The 17,724-nt window shown below is 43.0% G+C and overlaps 1 protein-coding gene across 4 annotated transcripts in view; it reads left to right on the forward strand.

Annotated features, from left to right (window-relative positions):
- Nucleotides 1-17,724, forward strand: part of LRRK1 (leucine rich repeat kinase 1) — a 126,051-nt gene that overhangs the window by 30,399 nt on the left and 77,928 nt on the right. For 2 of the 4 annotated variants that reach the window (XM_032391250.1, XM_032391249.1), the window contains one exon: nt 16,955-17,118. In XM_032391250.1, coding sequence (XP_032247141.1) covers nt 16,955-17,118 — 164 coding nt within the window. Of the gene's footprint in view, nt 1-9,218; nt 9,729-16,954; nt 17,119-17,724 lie in introns of those variants that run through there. The other 2 variants (XM_032391251.1, XM_032391252.1) reach the window with 2 other exon arrangements.

The raw sequence follows: 17,724 nt of genomic DNA on the forward strand, positions 1-17,724 counted from the left end.
GTTCTTTTGGTTTCTATTTCATTGATTTCTGCTCTGATCTTTATTATTTCTCTTCTCCTGCTGGGTTTAGGCTTTATTTGCTGTTCTTTCTCCAGCTCCTTTAGGTGTAGGGTTAGGTTGTGTACTTGAGACCTTTCTTGTTTCTTAAGAAAGGCTTGTATTGCTATATACTTTCCTCTTAGGACTGCCTTTGCTGTATCCCAAAGATTTTGAATAGTTGTGTTTTCATTTTCATTGGTTTCCATGAATTTTTTTAATTCTTCTTTAATTTCCTGGTTGACCCATTCATTCTTCAGTAGGATGCTCTTTAGCCTCCATGTATTTGAGTTCTTTCCGACTTTCCTCTTGTGATTGAGTTCTAGTTTCAAAGCATTGTGGTCTGAAAATAGGCAGGGAATGATCCCAATCTTCTGGTACCGGTTGAGACCTGATTTATGACCTAGGATGTGATCTATTCTGGAGAATGTTCCATGGGCACTAGAGAAGAATGTGTATTCCGTTGCTTTGGGATGGAATGTTCTGAATATGTCTGCGAAGTCCATTTGGTCCAGTGTGTCATTTAAAGTCTTTATTTCCTTGTTGATCTTTTGCTTAGACGATCTGTCCATTTCAGTGAGGGGGGTGTTAAAGTCCCCCACTATTATTGTATTGTTGTCTATGTGTTTCTTTGCTTTTGTTATTAATTGCCTTATATAATTGGCTGCTCCCATGTTAGGGGCATAGATATTTACAATTGTTAGATCTTCTTGTTGGATAGACCCTTTAAGTAGGATATAGTGTCCTTCCTCATCTCTTATTACAGTCTTTGGTTTAAAATCTAATTTGTCTGATATAAGGATTGCCACCCCAGCTTTCTTTTGGTGTCCATTAGCATGGTAAATGGTTTTCCACCCCCTCACTTTCAATCTGGGGGTGTCTTTGGGTCTAAAATGAGTCTCTTGCAGACAGCATATCGATGGGTCTTGTTTTTTAATCCAATCTGATAGCCTGTGTCTTTTGATTGGGGCATTTAGCCCATTTACATTCAGGGTAACTATTGAAAGATAGGAATTCAGTGCCATTGTATTGCCTGTAAAGTGACTGTTACTGTATATTGTTTGTGTTCCTTTCTGGTCTATGTTGCTTTTAGGCTCTCTCTTTGCTTAGAGGACCCCTTTCAATATTTGTTGTAGGGCTGGTTTCGTGTTTGCAAATTCCTTTAGTTTTTGTTTGTCCTGGAAGCTTTTTATCTCTCCTTCAATTTTCAATGACAGCCTAGCTGGATATAGTATTCTTGGCTGCATATTTTTCTCATTTAGTGCTCTGAATATGTCCTGCCAGTCCTTTCTGGCCTGCCAGGTCTCTGTGGATAAGTCTGTTGCCAATCTAATGTTTCTACCATTGTAGGTTACATATCTCTTCTCCCGAGCTGCTTTCAGGATTTTCTCTTTGTCTCTGAGACTCGTAAGTTTTACTATTAGATGTCGGGGTGTTGACCTATTTTTATTGATTTTGAGAGGGGTTCTCTGTGCTTCCTGGATTTTGATGCCTGTTTCCTTCCCCAAATTAGGGAAGTTCTCTGCTATAATTTGCTCCATTATACCTTCTGCCCCTCTCTCTCTTTCTTCTTCTTCTGGGATCCCAATTATTCTAATGTTGTTTCGTCTTATGGTATCGTTTATCTCTCGAATTCTGCCCTCGTGATCCAGTAGTTGTTTATCTCTCTTTTTCTCAGCTTCTTTATTTTCCATCATTTGGTCTTCTATCTCACTGATTCTTTCTTCTGCCTCATTTATCCTAGCAGTTAGCGCCCCCATATTTGATTGCACCTCATTGATAGCCTTTTTGATTTCTACTTGGTTAGATTTTAGTTCTTTTACTTCTCCAGAAAGGGTTTCTCTAATAACTTCCATGTTTTTTTCAAGCCCAGCTAGTATCTTTAAAGTGATGATTCTGAACTCTAGATCTGACATCGTACTAATGTCCGTATTGAGTAGGTCCCTGGCAGTCGGTACTACCTCTTGTTCTTTTTGTTGAGGTGATTTTTTCCGTCTTGTCATTTTGTGCAGAGCAGAATAGATTAATGAGAGAACAAAATGCTAGCAGGGTAACAACGTCCCCAGAAAATATACTCTAAACAAATCAGAAAAGACCTGAAGCAGTGGGAAAAGAAAGGGAAAGAGAGAAAAAAGAAAAGGAAAGAAAAAAAGAAAAAAGAAAAAGATAAAGATAAAAACAAACAAAAGCAGAACAAAACAAAACAAAACAAAAACAGAATGTGATCAAATATGATCAGGCTGGATTATAGATCAGTGCCACACACTAGATTTTGGGTGTATTTTGGTCTGTTAAAAGAAAGTCCCTCCCAAAATTTTAAAGAAAGAAAAACTTGTATATGTACAAAAATAAGGGTTGATATGATGAAGGGATGGAATATGACTGTAAAGATGGAAATTATAAAAAATTTTTTTAAAAAAGGATTTGATAAGTTGTTTGAAAAAAAAAAGAAGAGGATTAAAAAAAAAAAAAAAAAAAGGGAGAGAATGTGATCAGGCAGGGGAGTAGAAAAAAACCATACACTAGAGATTTAGATTATATTTTGATCTGTTAGAAGAAACTATCTCAAGAATTTAAAGAGAGAACAACTTATCTATATATGCCAAAAATATGGGTAACTACTATGAAGGGATAGAATATGACTTTAAAAATGAAAAATAAAAATGTTTTTTTTTTTTAAAAAAGGGATTGATAAGATGTTGGTTGAAAAAGGGAAAAAGAAAAATTCAAAAAAAAGAAAAAAGGAAAAAAGAAAAAAAGTTAAAAAAAAATAATAATAATTAACTTTGAAAGACTAAAGAATCATGGTAAAAAAGCCATGAATTCTATGTGCAGTATTCCCCTAGCGCTGGAGTTCTGCCGTTCTCATTGATCGATAAACTTGGTCTTGGCTGGCTGTTCTCGCTGATCTTCTGGGGGAGGGGCCTGTTGCCTTGGTTCCCAAATGTCTTTGCCGGAGGCAAAATTGCCCCGCCCTTGCCGGTCCGGGCTAAGTAATCTGCTCGGGTTTGCTCTCCGGAGCTTTTGTTCCCTGCAAGCTTTCCGTACAGCTTTGGAGGCGGAGAGTGAAAATGGCGGCCTCCCAGTCTCCGCCCCGGCGGAGCCGAGAACTCGGGGTCCCGCTCCTCAGCGAGCCCCCAGAGAAAAGCGGTCAGTCACTCCCGTCTCCCCGGTCTCCGGCCACACTCCGCGCTCACTCGGCCTGTGACCGCGCCTTTCTATCTGGCACCCGACCCCGGGTGGAGTCTCCGAACCCAGCAGATCCCCGCGGTGCGCTCCCGCACCTCTCCTCCCGGGGGAAGAAGGTGAGTCTCCCCGGATCTGCCGCTTGTTGGGTCCCTGCTGGAGGAGCAGTGGCCCGACTGTGCCGCGGATCACGGTCTATGGCAACCCCGAGCTGAGAGTCCGCGCCTGGGCTCCGTCTCTGCAGCCGGCTTCCCTGCTCCGATACCTGGGAGCTCTGCCGCACTCAGGCACCCCCGGTCTTCCTGTGACCCCGAGGGTCCTGAGACCACACTGTCCCGCGAGGGTTCCACCCCCCACTTCGCCACCAGAGTGACGTCCCTCGGCAGAGCAGACTTCTAAAAGTCCCGATTTTGTGCTCCGCGGCTCTATCACTTGCCAGAAGCGGCCGACGGAGGCCCCTCCCCCGCCGTCTATCCTCCCGAATATCGCCTCGGATTCACTGCTCCGCACGTCCTACCTTCCAGAAAGTGGTCGCTTTTCTGTTCAGAGAGTTGTTGCTATTCTTTTCTTCGATCTCCTGTTGCGTTTGTAGGTGTTCAGAATGGTTTGATCCCTATCCAGCTGAATTCCTGAGAGGAGACGAAATCCAGGTCTCCTACTCCTCCGCCATCTTGCTCCGCCCCCCCTACAATCTCCTATCAAGGATTTTACAGTGATGAACCAAGCAGTTAACTCGGAACACTGCCTCCAGGATAAAAACTATATGAACTATAAGGTTACCTCCTACATGGGAATATTATTGGGCATTTCCCATGCTTTTAAGTAAGATCATTGCCATGGCCTGAGTGTTTGTGTCCCACCAAAATTTGTATGTTGAAACCCTTACGGCCAAGGTGATGGTATTAGGAGGTGGGTTCTTTGGGCCTTGACTGAGTCACAAGGATGATAGGATTAGTGTTCTCACAGAAGAGACCCCGCAGAGCTCCCTGGCCCCTTCCGCCATGCGAGGATGTAATGAGAGGTCAGCCACCCACAAGAGGATTCTCACCAACCATGCTAGCACCCCGATCTCAGGCTTCCAGCCTCCAGAACGGGGAGAAATAAGTTTCTGTCATTTATAAATCATCCGGTCTGTGGTATTTCGTTAGAGCAGCTCTAATGGGCTAATACAATTTGAAAGAAGAGCTATTAATCAAGATGAACTCAAAAGCCACTTACTTGAACGTGGCTGATCTCACTCAGCAGCATTTTTAGATAAGGTCACTGTCGGAACAAACGATGGAGGCCCCTTACCTTGGCCTGTAGCATTCATCCGCGTGCTTATTGAGCTTCCGCTGTGTGCGATAGGCAGTGTGTACGGGCCTGGCTGTGTCCACGGGCACATACTGCCCTGTCTGGAGTTCGGGGTGCCCAGACATTTGGGGTGCATGCATAGCTCTACTCCCCTGAAAGCTCAGCAAGGGTCCTAGAGGCAAGCTCTTTTCTTCCATTGCTTGGCCCCCACTCACGTCTTACCCGGAGGTCAGTAGAAGACCACCAGCTTGTCCATTTGAATTCACATGATTTATCTCAGATGCCTGAGGAGTAAGACAGAACCTCAGACTTCACAAGTGTTTAGACACAGGCCACATTTAACTTAATTTCAAATAAGGATAATAAGAGCTAGCCCTTACCAGAGCCCACTAGGGGTCACGTAGTGTTCTAGCACTTTCCACACTTCCCTACTTGCATTCATTTGGCCGTACCGCCACCCGTGTCGGGTAGGTGCTGCCATTACCTCCAAGAGGCGCAAGGGGGTGATGTAGAGAGACACGCGCCCAGCTGGGTACAAAAGGAGGCTGCCATGGCCTTTCCACGCTCCCGCTCCTGTGCGGGGCCCCGTGTGCTCTGGGGCCTCCTTCTCCCACAGCGTGTATGACTAAGTCCTGGGATCCTTTCATGAGTTGGAAAGCCCCAGAGTATTATCTTGAAACAGTCTAGATTTTGACCTGACATGAACCCGGCCGCCGCTTTGCTGAAGGCACCACGCTGGAGCAGGTGGGTGGGGTGGAGGCAAGGCTGTGGGCCAGAATGAAGTCGTTCACAGAAAGTAAATCCAGAAGGGCCCGAAGACATCCTTCTCCTCTTTTACCGGGAGAAGTCGGTGCCCCCCGTGCCCATTCTGAATGATACTGCAGATGAGCAAGATTATAGGTGAACCCCTCACTGACACGAGGAGAACTCTGGAGGTTCAACTGATTGAATGCAAGAAGCTCTGAATGAGAACCTACTGTGTGCATGGCACAGTGCGAGGCCCACGTGACTGAATGAGCACCTACTGTGTGCACGGCACAGTGCGAGGCCCACGCGACTCTGAATGAGCACCTACTGTGTGCACGGCACAGTGCGAGGCCCACGTGACTCTGAATGAGCACCTACTGTGTGCACGGCACAGTGCGAGGCCCACGTGACTCTGAGGAAGTAGGGCCCAGGCTGCAGCACTACTGGGCAGAAAGGAGGGGGACAGACACCTCACAAGAGGATGGTCCTGGCCAGGCAGAAGAAGGAGAAGGGAGCCCACGGAGAGCGCACCCCCCAGGTCTTCCTTTGGGAGTAGCATCTGTGCTGAGCCTAGAAGCAGGAGGAGAATTTTGATAAATGGTGAAGGGGTGGGCCTCCTTCCAGGTGGGAGACACGCCGGAGTGAAGGCTGAGGGAGCCTGGGGTCCACGGTGGGAAGGAGACTTCAGTGTAGGGAAGGGAAGGGGGAGGAAGAAGGTAGGCTCCCTGCAAATAATCCCTATTTGTATGCTCATCTTTTTTGCGGGGAGGGGTCATGAATTTTGCAGTAGTTTTTTTATGTGTCTTTTTTTGTTGTTGTTTTTGCAAGAGGTGACAAGATTTGGACATAAATCCTTGCCAAGACCATGCAGCCATTAAGCAGCCAAGCTAGGACTTGAACCCAAGTCTTATCATCTGAGTTGAATGGCACTTCCATCACCACGTTCTAGCATAGTTCATGGTTCTTGGGATGCCATTGGAAAAATCTGGGTGCCCCATGCTTCACTTCCCTCTAGGTTGAGATCTTTTCTCTCTTCCCTTGCGCCCATCTTTGCTAAGAGGAAGGTGGATTCAGCCAGAAGTTCTACTTGGCTAACCTGAAAAGTGTATTTTTAAAAACTACTTTTCCATGACAGCAGTACCAGAAGTAACTGGAAAATGGAGCAAAGGGAAGGGGTCGCCTCAAATTCCACGTCAGAAAAACCAGTGTTATCGTCTTGGAGTCTTTCCTTGCTGTCAGTCTGTTGGTGCTGCGGTGTCCCTCCGTGTGCTCATCGTCATAAGCATTTATAATGCATTAGGTCCTTGGCATAGCCACCCTTCTTTGCCCTACGAAACAGTACTGCAATCAGCATCTTAATGCAGTTTTTTTTTTTTTGCATCATGTTTTTAAATGCATAGAATTATTCCCTTGGAAATCAGTTCCCCAGAAGCCGGACTGGTGTGACAAAGGGTGGTCTTCACCCTCCGTGTTTATAAACACAATCCCCTCCCCACGGTGTGACTGATTGCTTTTTCTGTCTTCAGATTGTGCTGTTTTATATTTGAGTATTAAATAAAGGAACTGTTTTACTTCTGTGATTTTTATTTCCCCGGAAGGATGGTTCCTCTTTCTTTACCAGGGCAGTCTCTTGAGCATGGTTTCTGTGGTAGATGTTTAAAATCTGGGAAGAAGATAGCCTCACACACTACCTCTTCCTTCTGTTTCATCAAGCTGTGTCCCCAGGGTCTAGCTCAGCATATATTGGGTGTATGATATTTCTAGAATGAATGAGCAATAAATAAGTGAATTTTTGGAAGAGGAACTAAGTGCAGGAAAGAATTCATCTTTTTTTTTTTTTTTTGGAAAGAATTCATCTTTGTAGCTCTGTATTTCTCTTCCGCTGTCCCAGAAAATTCATGGAGGAGTTGACTTCCATCATTTCCTCTCTGGTTTTTGCATCTAATGAGATAGGATCATCTCACCTTTTAGTTCCTATGTGTTTGCCAAGCACATTATGTTCCAGATAAGCATGACATGTTTGGCTGGGAGTACACAGCCTGGGGGGTTAGGGGTCGGATTTTGGTGGCAGGTGTTGGGGAGGGGTCCAAGTCCTAGCTCTGCTGTTGGGAGCTGAGTAGGGGGAGCTTCTCTGACGCCTCAGAGCACTGGTCACCTCATGGAGGGCGGTGTCATCATTTCTTACCTCATCAGGCAGAACTCAATAAATGGCACCAATTACTAGCATACTAAATATTATTATTATTACTAGACCATTTTATTTTATCTTTTAAAATCTGTGACGTGCTTGCAGATTATTGTCCCAAGAGATTTTCTTGTTCTCTGGCTTTTCCCAGAACTGAAACAATTGGTTTCTCCAGCTGTCGGTTCCTTCAGTTTAGATAAGGCCATCAAAGAACTAGTTCATGAAGCCAGGGTGAAAGTAGTCAAATTTGGGCTGGATATCTTTCATCTTGTAATTTCTTTTTCTTCATTTCAAAGTCAATGCACACTTGGTGAGGAAAAAAAAATATTGGAAAAGACAGAAAAACCCAAATAAAAGAAAACATCTCCATTCATTGCACCTGCTGAAGGCAGGTCACATACGTGTGCTCTTCAGGCTTTCTTTCTAAACAGAGGGAGAGACAGACTCAATTTTTATAAACGAAAATAATAGACTCTACACATTAGAAACCTTTCTTTCAAAGCACTTTAATCCCATATAATCTACCAACCTGGAGTAAATTCTGTTACTTTGCATATTTTCAAATGGTGTCACCCAGTGTTCTGTTAGGTATTTTCCCATGATGCTTCAGTCTGTGCCCCATATCCTACACTCTTAGGTTAACGTTATGGAAGCATTTTTCATTCTTAGTCTTCATTATTATCTGTTGTAACGGCTGCATGGTAGTTGCTCATTTTGAACTACCTTGAGGCACTATTTGAAAAGTCAGCTCCAGCTGCCGTAACAAATTGCCACAGTCTGGGTGGCTTAGACAACAGACACCCATTTCGCATAGTTCTGGAGGCTAGAAGTCCAAGGTCAAGGTGCCAGATGATTCTGTCGGTGGTGAGGGCCCACTTCCTGGTGTGCAGACAGCATCTTCTTATTGGATCCTCACTAGGCAGAGAGCCTCAAAGTAAGCTCTCTTGTGTCTCTTCTGTGTGGTCATTAATCCCATTGTGGGGGGGCTCCATCTTCATGACCCAGTCACCTCCCAAAGGCCCCGCCTCCTAATACCAGCACCCTGGGGGTCAGGGTTAAAACATGAATTTTGAGGGTACCCAAATATGCAATCCGTAACAGGCATTAAATTGGAAAGCGGAGTAATTCTGAGCTCCGGGGTCAGAAGGACCTGCTTCCGCTGTTGCCCAGCTCCCAGCCAGCTCCATCACCGTGAACAAGGTCTGCATCCTGGCCTCCCTCATCTGTAAAATGGCAGCCATAACACCTACTCAGAGTGTTGCTGTAAGCATTAGATTAAAGGACAAAAATCGAGCACCAGTCAGTATTGGGCAGCTAGACATTGCCTTTACCGTAAGCCATTCCCTAATTCCCTGATATTGGCCATTTACATGGTTAGCGGGTTCTTCTCGGCAGGGCGGTGTCATACCTTAGGAGTGGATCTTTCTGGGTGTGCCCCGTTATTTCTTCAGATAAATTCCTCGGAGAATGGGGTCTTGTTAATATAGTAATGTCCTATTGCTTTCTGGAACAGCCATACAATTTGCCCGGCCTCCCACAATGACAAATGTCACCACACTCTAGCCAGCAATGAAGGTTAGAATTCCTTAGATTTTTCACTGTGCCAGGTGGGCATACCAGGGCATCTTACGCTTAATTGTATTTTTTTAAAATTTCTAAAGAAAATAGCACTTTTACTTGCGATTTTCCCTTGGGTGAGCTGTTTGTATATATAACTGCACATCCCCCTTCTATTAACAAAAATCCATTTGGTGAGACGATCCACAGAGAAGTTGTGTGTCTGTGCTGCGAGGCTCTGAGGTATGAGAAACACTCAGCCTCGTTGCCGGAGCTGAGCGCTGTTCTGCGTGAGCCATGAGCCAGGATGCCCTCGCTCCCTGCGCTTTCTTTTCTGATGCTGGTCGATCCAAGCGGCCCCGCGTGATGGAGCTGAGCCCCGGCCATCTGCAGCTGGTGAGGAATTATCACTGGGGGTCACCCTGGGGGTCATGTTGCCCTCCACAGCCCCCCAGCCTCTGCCTCTTCCCCGAATAAATAAAGGGTTGGATTTCACCGTAATTCGACCCAGAGATGAAAACTGCTTACTGAGGCTAAAATCCCAGAGTGATAGCTGCAAAGAAAGAAGCATCCTTCCAGCTGAAGGCTGGGGAACCTGGGGCTACAGCAGGTGAGCCCCTGCAGGGCCAGGAGGGTATCCCCTCCGGGGAGGGACGACCCCTGCCCCCGTGCGCTGGCTGCACAGGGACTCGGTGGAGGATGGTCTTTAAGCAGTTATGACCAGGTCAGTAGCATCCTAAAGTTTACTTTTGTTTGCTTTGTTGTGAACTAGGGGTTGGTAGAAATGTTTTTACTTTTTGCTACTCTAATGATAGAGATGAACATAGTAAAAAAAATTCATGGATGTGCAAGTAAAATGTGAGTGTCTTTTCTAGCATATGCAGAGGATGCAACAGATTTTGAATTGACAGACAACATTCTCGTTCCATCATACGTGTTTTCTTTGGTGGGAAAGAGAGAATTAAATACAATATGTATTATATATGTCTGTAATATAATATATATAATTATAACATAATTATATAATATTAATATAATTATATATAATATATAATCATATGATTTTATATACATATATATGAGAGGCCAAAATTTAGAACTTACAGAATTAAAGTCACTCTCATATTGCCTCTCCATTGTCCTAGATTTGTAGGAAAAAAACAGTAGAGAGAGAATTTTATTCTGATTTTTGGGTTGGGAGGGATGACTTACCAAATACCATTCTAGAAGAAAAGGTAGGACTCTCCTTAGGGTATCAGCACAGAGCAACAACAAAAAGGATATAAGAACAGAACAGACTCCGAACTGACAAACAAAGGAGGACTCTCTTTAAGAGGGGGGACATCCACATGAAGGAACTATTCATGCAAGGGACATGGGTTTTACGGTGGACATCACTCTAATATTCATGGAATTCTATTTTACCGTTTCCCCTAAAGAAGAGAATAATTTCCATTAGTTTTTCTGTAGTCAAAATACTCTGTATTCCTAAAACCTGAATTACAGAAATGATATTTAGATACCAAGTCATTGGCAACCAAACCCATTTCTCCTCGAAATGGCCAAATCTAGAACACGTACAGTGTTACTAAAAGTATTTCTTTATAAATAGAATATTAAATTGAAAGTGATTATTGAGGACTAAATAATGTTCTCATTGCACAGGCTTTTAAATATTGTTTTAACCCAGTACTTCTTCACATAATGAACTTTAATTAGTGTCCAGGTCCAGCATAGTTAAATACCAGGCTGTGTAGATATTAACATTTGTCACCAGCCACGAATGTGTTGTCCACTTATCGCCTCACCCTGCTTACTGTAGATGTTTCTTGTCTTAATAATTCTACATGGGCTGAATCCATAACCCTAGCCATCCACTATATTTGCAGTCTCCCCTCACTAGCTCCTACTTCTAATAAACTGACTCCTAAAATCAAACAAGTCACACCACCAAAAAAAAAAAAAAAATTGTGCTCTTGGTTTTCCCTTCTGCTCCTTTACTTGGTAACTTACTTCATTAAGCATATTTTGCATTAAAAGCAAGCGAGATGCACATATAGATGTGTATCTATATATATATGGAATGTTCGTTGCTATATAAGAAAATAATGACATTGTAATGAGAACTAAAATGAATTTTTTAAATTTGAAGCTGAGTCATTCTAATGTTCTACGATTGTTTTCCTACTGGTTCTAGTTGGCTTATTTGGTACATTAATATTTTATTGAAATACAATACATTTTGAGTGTTTATATTTTTAATATGAATTTTACAGCGTAGGAGGAAAATATTGAGAACTGTCATATTTTACTGCGTACAGGAATAAAATATGGACAATGGTTGATAAATAAGCACAAATCACTGAATAATCTCGCTTGAAGTAAATACATCCCTCCGCTTTAAGTTTAAATCAGAGGTCACCAGTTGTCAACTACAAAACTGTAGTATTTGGGGGAAAAGTACTATAAAAGTAAATATTTACCTCTAAGAAAAGGTGTCTGATGGTGGGGAGGAGAGGTTTCTGCTTTTTATATGATGTAGTTCTGTATTTTTTTTCAGTGAGAATGTGTTCTTTTATTACTTGTGTAATCTCTTTAAAGTTTAAAATAAAACACTCATTTAATTCCATTATGGGGGACTTGAAAAATAAAGAATAAAAATCTTTTCTAATTCCATTATTAATTCTATGCCAGCCCATCCTTAATACTAACTATTGGCATTGTGGTCTTTTTTCTTTCAATGTAAATACATGTTAACCCTTCTCTTTGTAATTTCAGGAAATTAAAAGGAGTTGGCAGATTAAATTATATGTATGTGCATTAGTGGATCTTTCCCCATAATGTCCTCCCAACAATTTGATTGCACTAGAACCCCCAGCTCTCAGCATCAGTGACGGTGGACATGCGTTGTCCACGCAACCTAAGAAAATCAGATCCAAAACTGAAAACACCACTATATTAAAAAATATATAAATAGAATCAAGCAGTCTTGGTTCTGATTACATCATTTACCGCACATATGCTGCATTATTTAAAAGTAAAGTTAAAGTAAAATCCCCCTTGTAATTTTTTTTAAAGATTTTATTTATTTATTTGACAGAGAGCACAAGTAGGCAGAGCAGGAGGCAGAGGGAAAGGGAGAATTAGGCTCCCCACTGAGCAGGGAGCCCTACGAGGGGCTCGATCCCAGGACCCTGGATCATGACCTGAGCCGAAGGCCGACGCTTAACCGACTGAGCCACCCAGGCGCCCCCCGCCTTGTAAATTGACATGCACCCTAATCCCTAGGTTCTGCCTTCTCAGTGTCACTTAACTGGGACTGAAGGTGAACTGTTTTTATTTACGTTCCTACAGTAAACAGAAGAGGTCACTTCATACTTGCTTGTACACACACACACACACACACACATGCTTGTATTTTACAGAGATAAGGGAAATATTTGTTTAATTTTGAAAGATGAGCGATGACATAATTAAGTGCCTCTTCTGATGGATGCTGCTGCTGTTGATTCTACTCTCGTCTCGAAACCTGCCAATGCCTTTCTCCTTCCAGCCAGCTCTCCGATGTCCCAGGGTCTCTGACGGTAAATAATTAATGGGACTGTTAGCGTGTGATGGGGAGCGAAGCTGCCTTACTCACAAGTGCAACCACTTACACACTAAGCCGTTTTCCGATTCCTCTTTGCAAAAAATACACAGCCAAAAAAACCCAGTAATCTCCACTCAGACACAGCAATCTTGCTTTGGTGTTTCGGGAATGATGCGGAGCGTGTGTAATGCTTTATCCACTTACATGGATTTTCAGAACGGTTGCCTTTGAAATAGTGAAAGTCATGGCTTAGAATGAGCTGTAAAGACCCTGAACGGTTTCAAGGGCCTTTACTGTAAGCAGATTGTCTTTGCCTTTCTATAGAGCAGGATTTTTTTTTCTGCCCTGTTGGTGGATCTCATTCAGGATGCCATATGGTGGGCCCTGCATTTAGGGTATGATATTTTGATTCACTTCCCTCTACATTTTCTTACTAAAAATTTTAAACATAAAGTTGAAAGAATTGAACCATATACATCCATTACCCACCACCTAAAGTCTACCATTAACATTTTCTAAAATTGCTCTCTCACATTCTATCCATCTGTCCATCCCTCTATTCATCCGTCAACAGTGCATTTCAAAGAAGGGTCTATATACTTCACCCTCAAAATCTTCGGCATTCATATTATTGGCTACAGTTCAATATTGTTTATAGCATTTGGGGATAAAATCCGTATAGAGCAAAATGCACAACTCTTCATTAGACCATTTGATAAGTTTTGACAAATAACACCAATGTAATGAAAAAAAACATCAGTTTCCTCGTGCCCCTTCCCTAGTAAACTTCATGCCTGTCCCTGCCTCCAGGAAGAACTATACTGATTTTTTTTCCCCACCCATCAATTAGATTAGAACAGCATATAAACGGAGTCATCTTGTGCAATCATTCTTTCACTCAGCATTATGTTTTGAGATTTCCTGTCTCTCATTTCATGGATCAGTAGTTTATTCCTTTTTATTGCTGAATAGTTACTAAACCACAGTAGTCATTAATCTGTTTTTCTGTTGATGGACACTTGTGCTATTTACAATTTGGAGATACTATGAATGAAACTGCTATTAACATTCTTGGATAAGTTTTTTAGACCTATTTCTCTTGGGTAAATATCTGAGAATAGACTTGCTGGATCATAGGGTAGCTGTATATTTAGTTTTATAAGAAACCACCAGACTTATTTCCAAATGGTTATACCATTTTACACTCCAACCAATAAGATATGAGTGTTCTGGTTGCTCCGTATCCTCACCAAGTACTGTAAGTCTTTTTAAATTTTAGTAATTCTGCTGGGAGTAGACTGGTGTCTCCTTCTGGTTTTAATTTACATCTCCCTGATGACTAATGATATTGAGCATTTTTTAAAAGATTTTATTTATTCATTTGAGACACAGAGATACAGAGAGAGAGAGAGAGCATGAGCAGGGAGAGAGGCGGAGGGAGAGAGAGAAGCAGGCTCCCCACTGAGCCAGGAGCCCGATGTGGGGCTCGATCCTAGGACCCTGGAATCATGACCTGAGCCGAAGGCAGACGCTTAACCATCTGAACCACCCAGGCGCCCCAGTATTGAGCATTTTTAATATCTTCTGCTGTTCCAATCTTTACCCATTTTTAATTGGGCTGTCCTTTATTACTGAGTTATAGGAGTCCTTTGTGTATTTTGGATACCATTCTCTCCTTTTTGGGGGTGGGGGGGTTATGTTTTGTAAATACTTTCTTCCAGTATATAACTTGCTTATTCATTTTTAAATGGTAGATCAATCTTTTGATGAGTAGAAATTTTTGGTGAAGTCTAACTTAGCAAGTTTTCCTTTCATAGTTACTGTTTTCTGTGTCCCATCTAAGAAACCTTTGCTTACTCTCAAGGCATAAAGATATTCTCATGTATTTTCTCTAGAAGTGCCTTAATTTTAAACATTATGCTAGGTCCATGATCCATCTCAGGTTAATGCTTGTGTGTGGTAAGAAGTGGGAGTCTGGGTTTCTTTTTATTCATTGTAGATGTCTAGCTGTTCCAGCGCCATTTGTTGAAAAGACTGCTTTTCTCATCATATTGCTTTGACTCTTGTCAAAAACCAATTGGATGTACAAGTATTACAAGTATGGGTGTATTTCTCAACTCTCTATGCTGTCCCATGGATTTATCTGTCTCTACTGGTACCACAATGTCTTGATTACTGTAGCTTTTTTTTTTTTTTTTTTAAAGAGAAAGAGAGCGTAAGTGGGGAGGGGCAGAGGGAGAGGAGAGAAAGAATCCCAATCAAGCTCCACACCCAGTGCAGAGTCTGATGTGGGGCTCGATCCCACAACCCTGAGATCATGACCTGAGCTGAAATCAAGAGTTGGACACTTAACCCACTGAGTCACCCAGGTGCCCCCTGATTACTGTAGCTTTATAGTAAGTCTTGAAATCAGGTGGTGTACATCTTCCAGTTGTCTTCTTTTTCAAGATTACTTGGGATATTTAAAATCCTTCAAATTTCCATACAGACTTGAAGATCAGATTGTTAATTCCTTTTTTTAATTAAAAGATTTTATTTATTTATTTGAGAGAGAGAGAGATAGCAAGAAATAGAGCACAAACAGGGGAGAGAGGGAGAAGCAGACTCCCCACGGAGCAGGGAGCCCGATGTGGGATTCAATCCCAGGACCCTGGGATCATGACCTGAGCCGAAGGCAGACGCTTAACTGACTGAGCCACAAAGGCACCCCTAGATGGTTAATTTCTATCCCCTAAAAGCCTATGAGAATTATGGTTGGAATTTTATTGAACCTATAGATAAAATTGGGAAGAATTGACATGTTACGAATATTGATTCTTCTAATCCATGAACATGGGATGTCTTTACATTTATATGGGTCTTCCCATCTTTTGTTAAATTTGTTTCTAAGCATGTAGTTTTATGCTATTGTAAATAAATAATTTTTTTTTAATTTTCCAAAAGTTAGCTGCTATAGTGTGATTCACTTCTGTGATAAGAATATTTGGAAGCCAACCTTTCTCAGCATTATTTTCACATGAGAAGAAGCTTCTTTTTTATTCATTTCTTCAAAGAGGCAACAGAGAGATGGAGGGGGTTCACCCCAGCCTGAGAGCTAGGGGACCAAACTTCTGTTCAGGTTTGCCTTTTACTGACTGTGTGGACTTGGCCAAGAATGGTTGGAAAATCTCCCTATTTCACTCAACACAATCAGAACATAACTCCTCATTCTTTGCAGTCTTTTAAGTAGCATTTATAGAGGTAAAACTTTTAACTCTGGTTCACTTACACATTTGGAAATCTGGTAGAAGCCTTGATTTTTCTCCTCAGAAAAAATGTACACACGCACACATGTGCACACATACTCACACAGCTTTGTGTCCAATTTAGGATGTTCAGGCAACCTCTGAAACCTATTTATCAGCCACGGGGTCCACAAAACCCCTGTTCTAAGGGGAGAGCTCAGTGAGGGTAGGAGCTGACTTCCTTTACGTCTGCATCTTCAGCACCCAGTACAGTGCTCGGCCTATCACAGCTGCTCAGTGGATGCCCCAGCATTGCTGCGTCATGGCCTCCTGCAAAGCTGACCACTCCTCCTAAGTAGCACCAGGTCCTCAGTTGTCCTGGAGCAGCCTGGACCATCTTCCACCCAGGACAGCCAGTGTCCACTATTAGAGAACAGCAAGATACTGACTGATGGCTGAGCCACATTTCAGATAACCAGAATGGAATATTTCAGATAACCAGAATGGCAGAGTCACGCGATTTCTTAGGGATACCCTGGACCAGTCACATCAGTGGTCCAAGGGTGTCCCAAGGCCCAGAGTTTTATGGGACTGCCAAGATCATATTGTGGCATATTTGTGTGAGGGCAGGTATGGATGAGGGCTGCTGATTCTAAATCCCATGCCCTTAGTGGGGTTTTCTAGGCAGAGAGGGGATAGATTTCCAAATCCCTAGCATTAGGCCTTTCTTTCTTCTACCACTAGATACTAAGTCCCCATGAGGGAAACAGCAGGGGGACAGTTTGGCTGGACCATCCGCTATATCACCAAAGCCCTGGCTTTTCTGTTGCCGTCAATGAGATCAGCCTGGCTGTTCCCAGCCAGACAGCGGCCCTAGGTGTCCTGGACCCCCTCCACTACGGCAAGGTGTGGCTGCAGAGACAGCCTGGCTGAGCACCAGCCCCACACAGGGAGTCCCTCCCCCAGGGCTGCTGGTCCCGGGGTCTGCTGTCCTTGGTGACACTGGCATTGTTTCAGGGCCACCTGAAGCCTCACATTTATGTCCTAGAGAGCACATCCTGCTCTCCTCTCCAGTGGTCCCCATGAGCAGCCCTGGCAAGTGATGGTGACATTGTGTGTGTGCTTCTGTCTACCCAGGTGCTGAGGACATGGGCAGCAAACCGTCCACACCAGGCGGTGACCCCACAGCACAGTGCCCTGGGACAGAAGGCATTCATGCTGCATACAAGCAAGGAAACCCCAGCAGGGCCCGGCACCTGCTCAGAGAGGCTTGTGATGAGAGCACGTCCCATCTGGAGAAGGTAGGGTTGATGCCGGCTCCTCCAGCCGGACTGGGGACCTGGCCTGGATGAAGGTCACCACTCAGATTATCTCCTTGTTATCATCATCATCATAATGGGCATTTTTTTTTTACCTCCTTTCACATGTAAACTCATGGGTTCTGGTCCTTTCAAGCCAACTTCTCAACCTGCCACCATCTATGCAAACCCTTTCACCTTCCCAGAGGACAGGGGAGGCATAACTGAAATGTGAACAACAAAAGGCCGATCTGAAGGTTCAGGTTACTGTATTCTTTTACGTTTCTCTTCCATTATAAAAATAGCACATGCTCAAAAAAAGAAAACTTAGAAATATGTAAAAGTAGAGAGGAAGAGAAAAAGAAAGTAACCATATTCTTAATGCATCCAAACAGTCCCACTTAACAATTTCGTTATATTTTCTCTCCGTCTGCTGATCTGTGCATGTGTTGTTTCTAATATAGATACAGTCATATTGGATATATATATTTGCATGCTGCTTATTCTTACATAATATTATATCAAGCATTTTCCATCTGATTATAAATTCTGTATGTGCTGTAAAAGAAGAAAGGTTTTTACACTTCACTTTAATTGATAAAACATTGA

Source organism: Phoca vitulina, unplaced genomic scaffold, assembly GCF_004348235.1.
Source record: "Phoca vitulina isolate PV1807 unplaced genomic scaffold, GSC_HSeal_1.0 scaffold61, whole genome shotgun sequence".
Taxonomy (NCBI): Eukaryota; Metazoa; Chordata; class Mammalia; order Carnivora; family Phocidae; genus Phoca; species Phoca vitulina.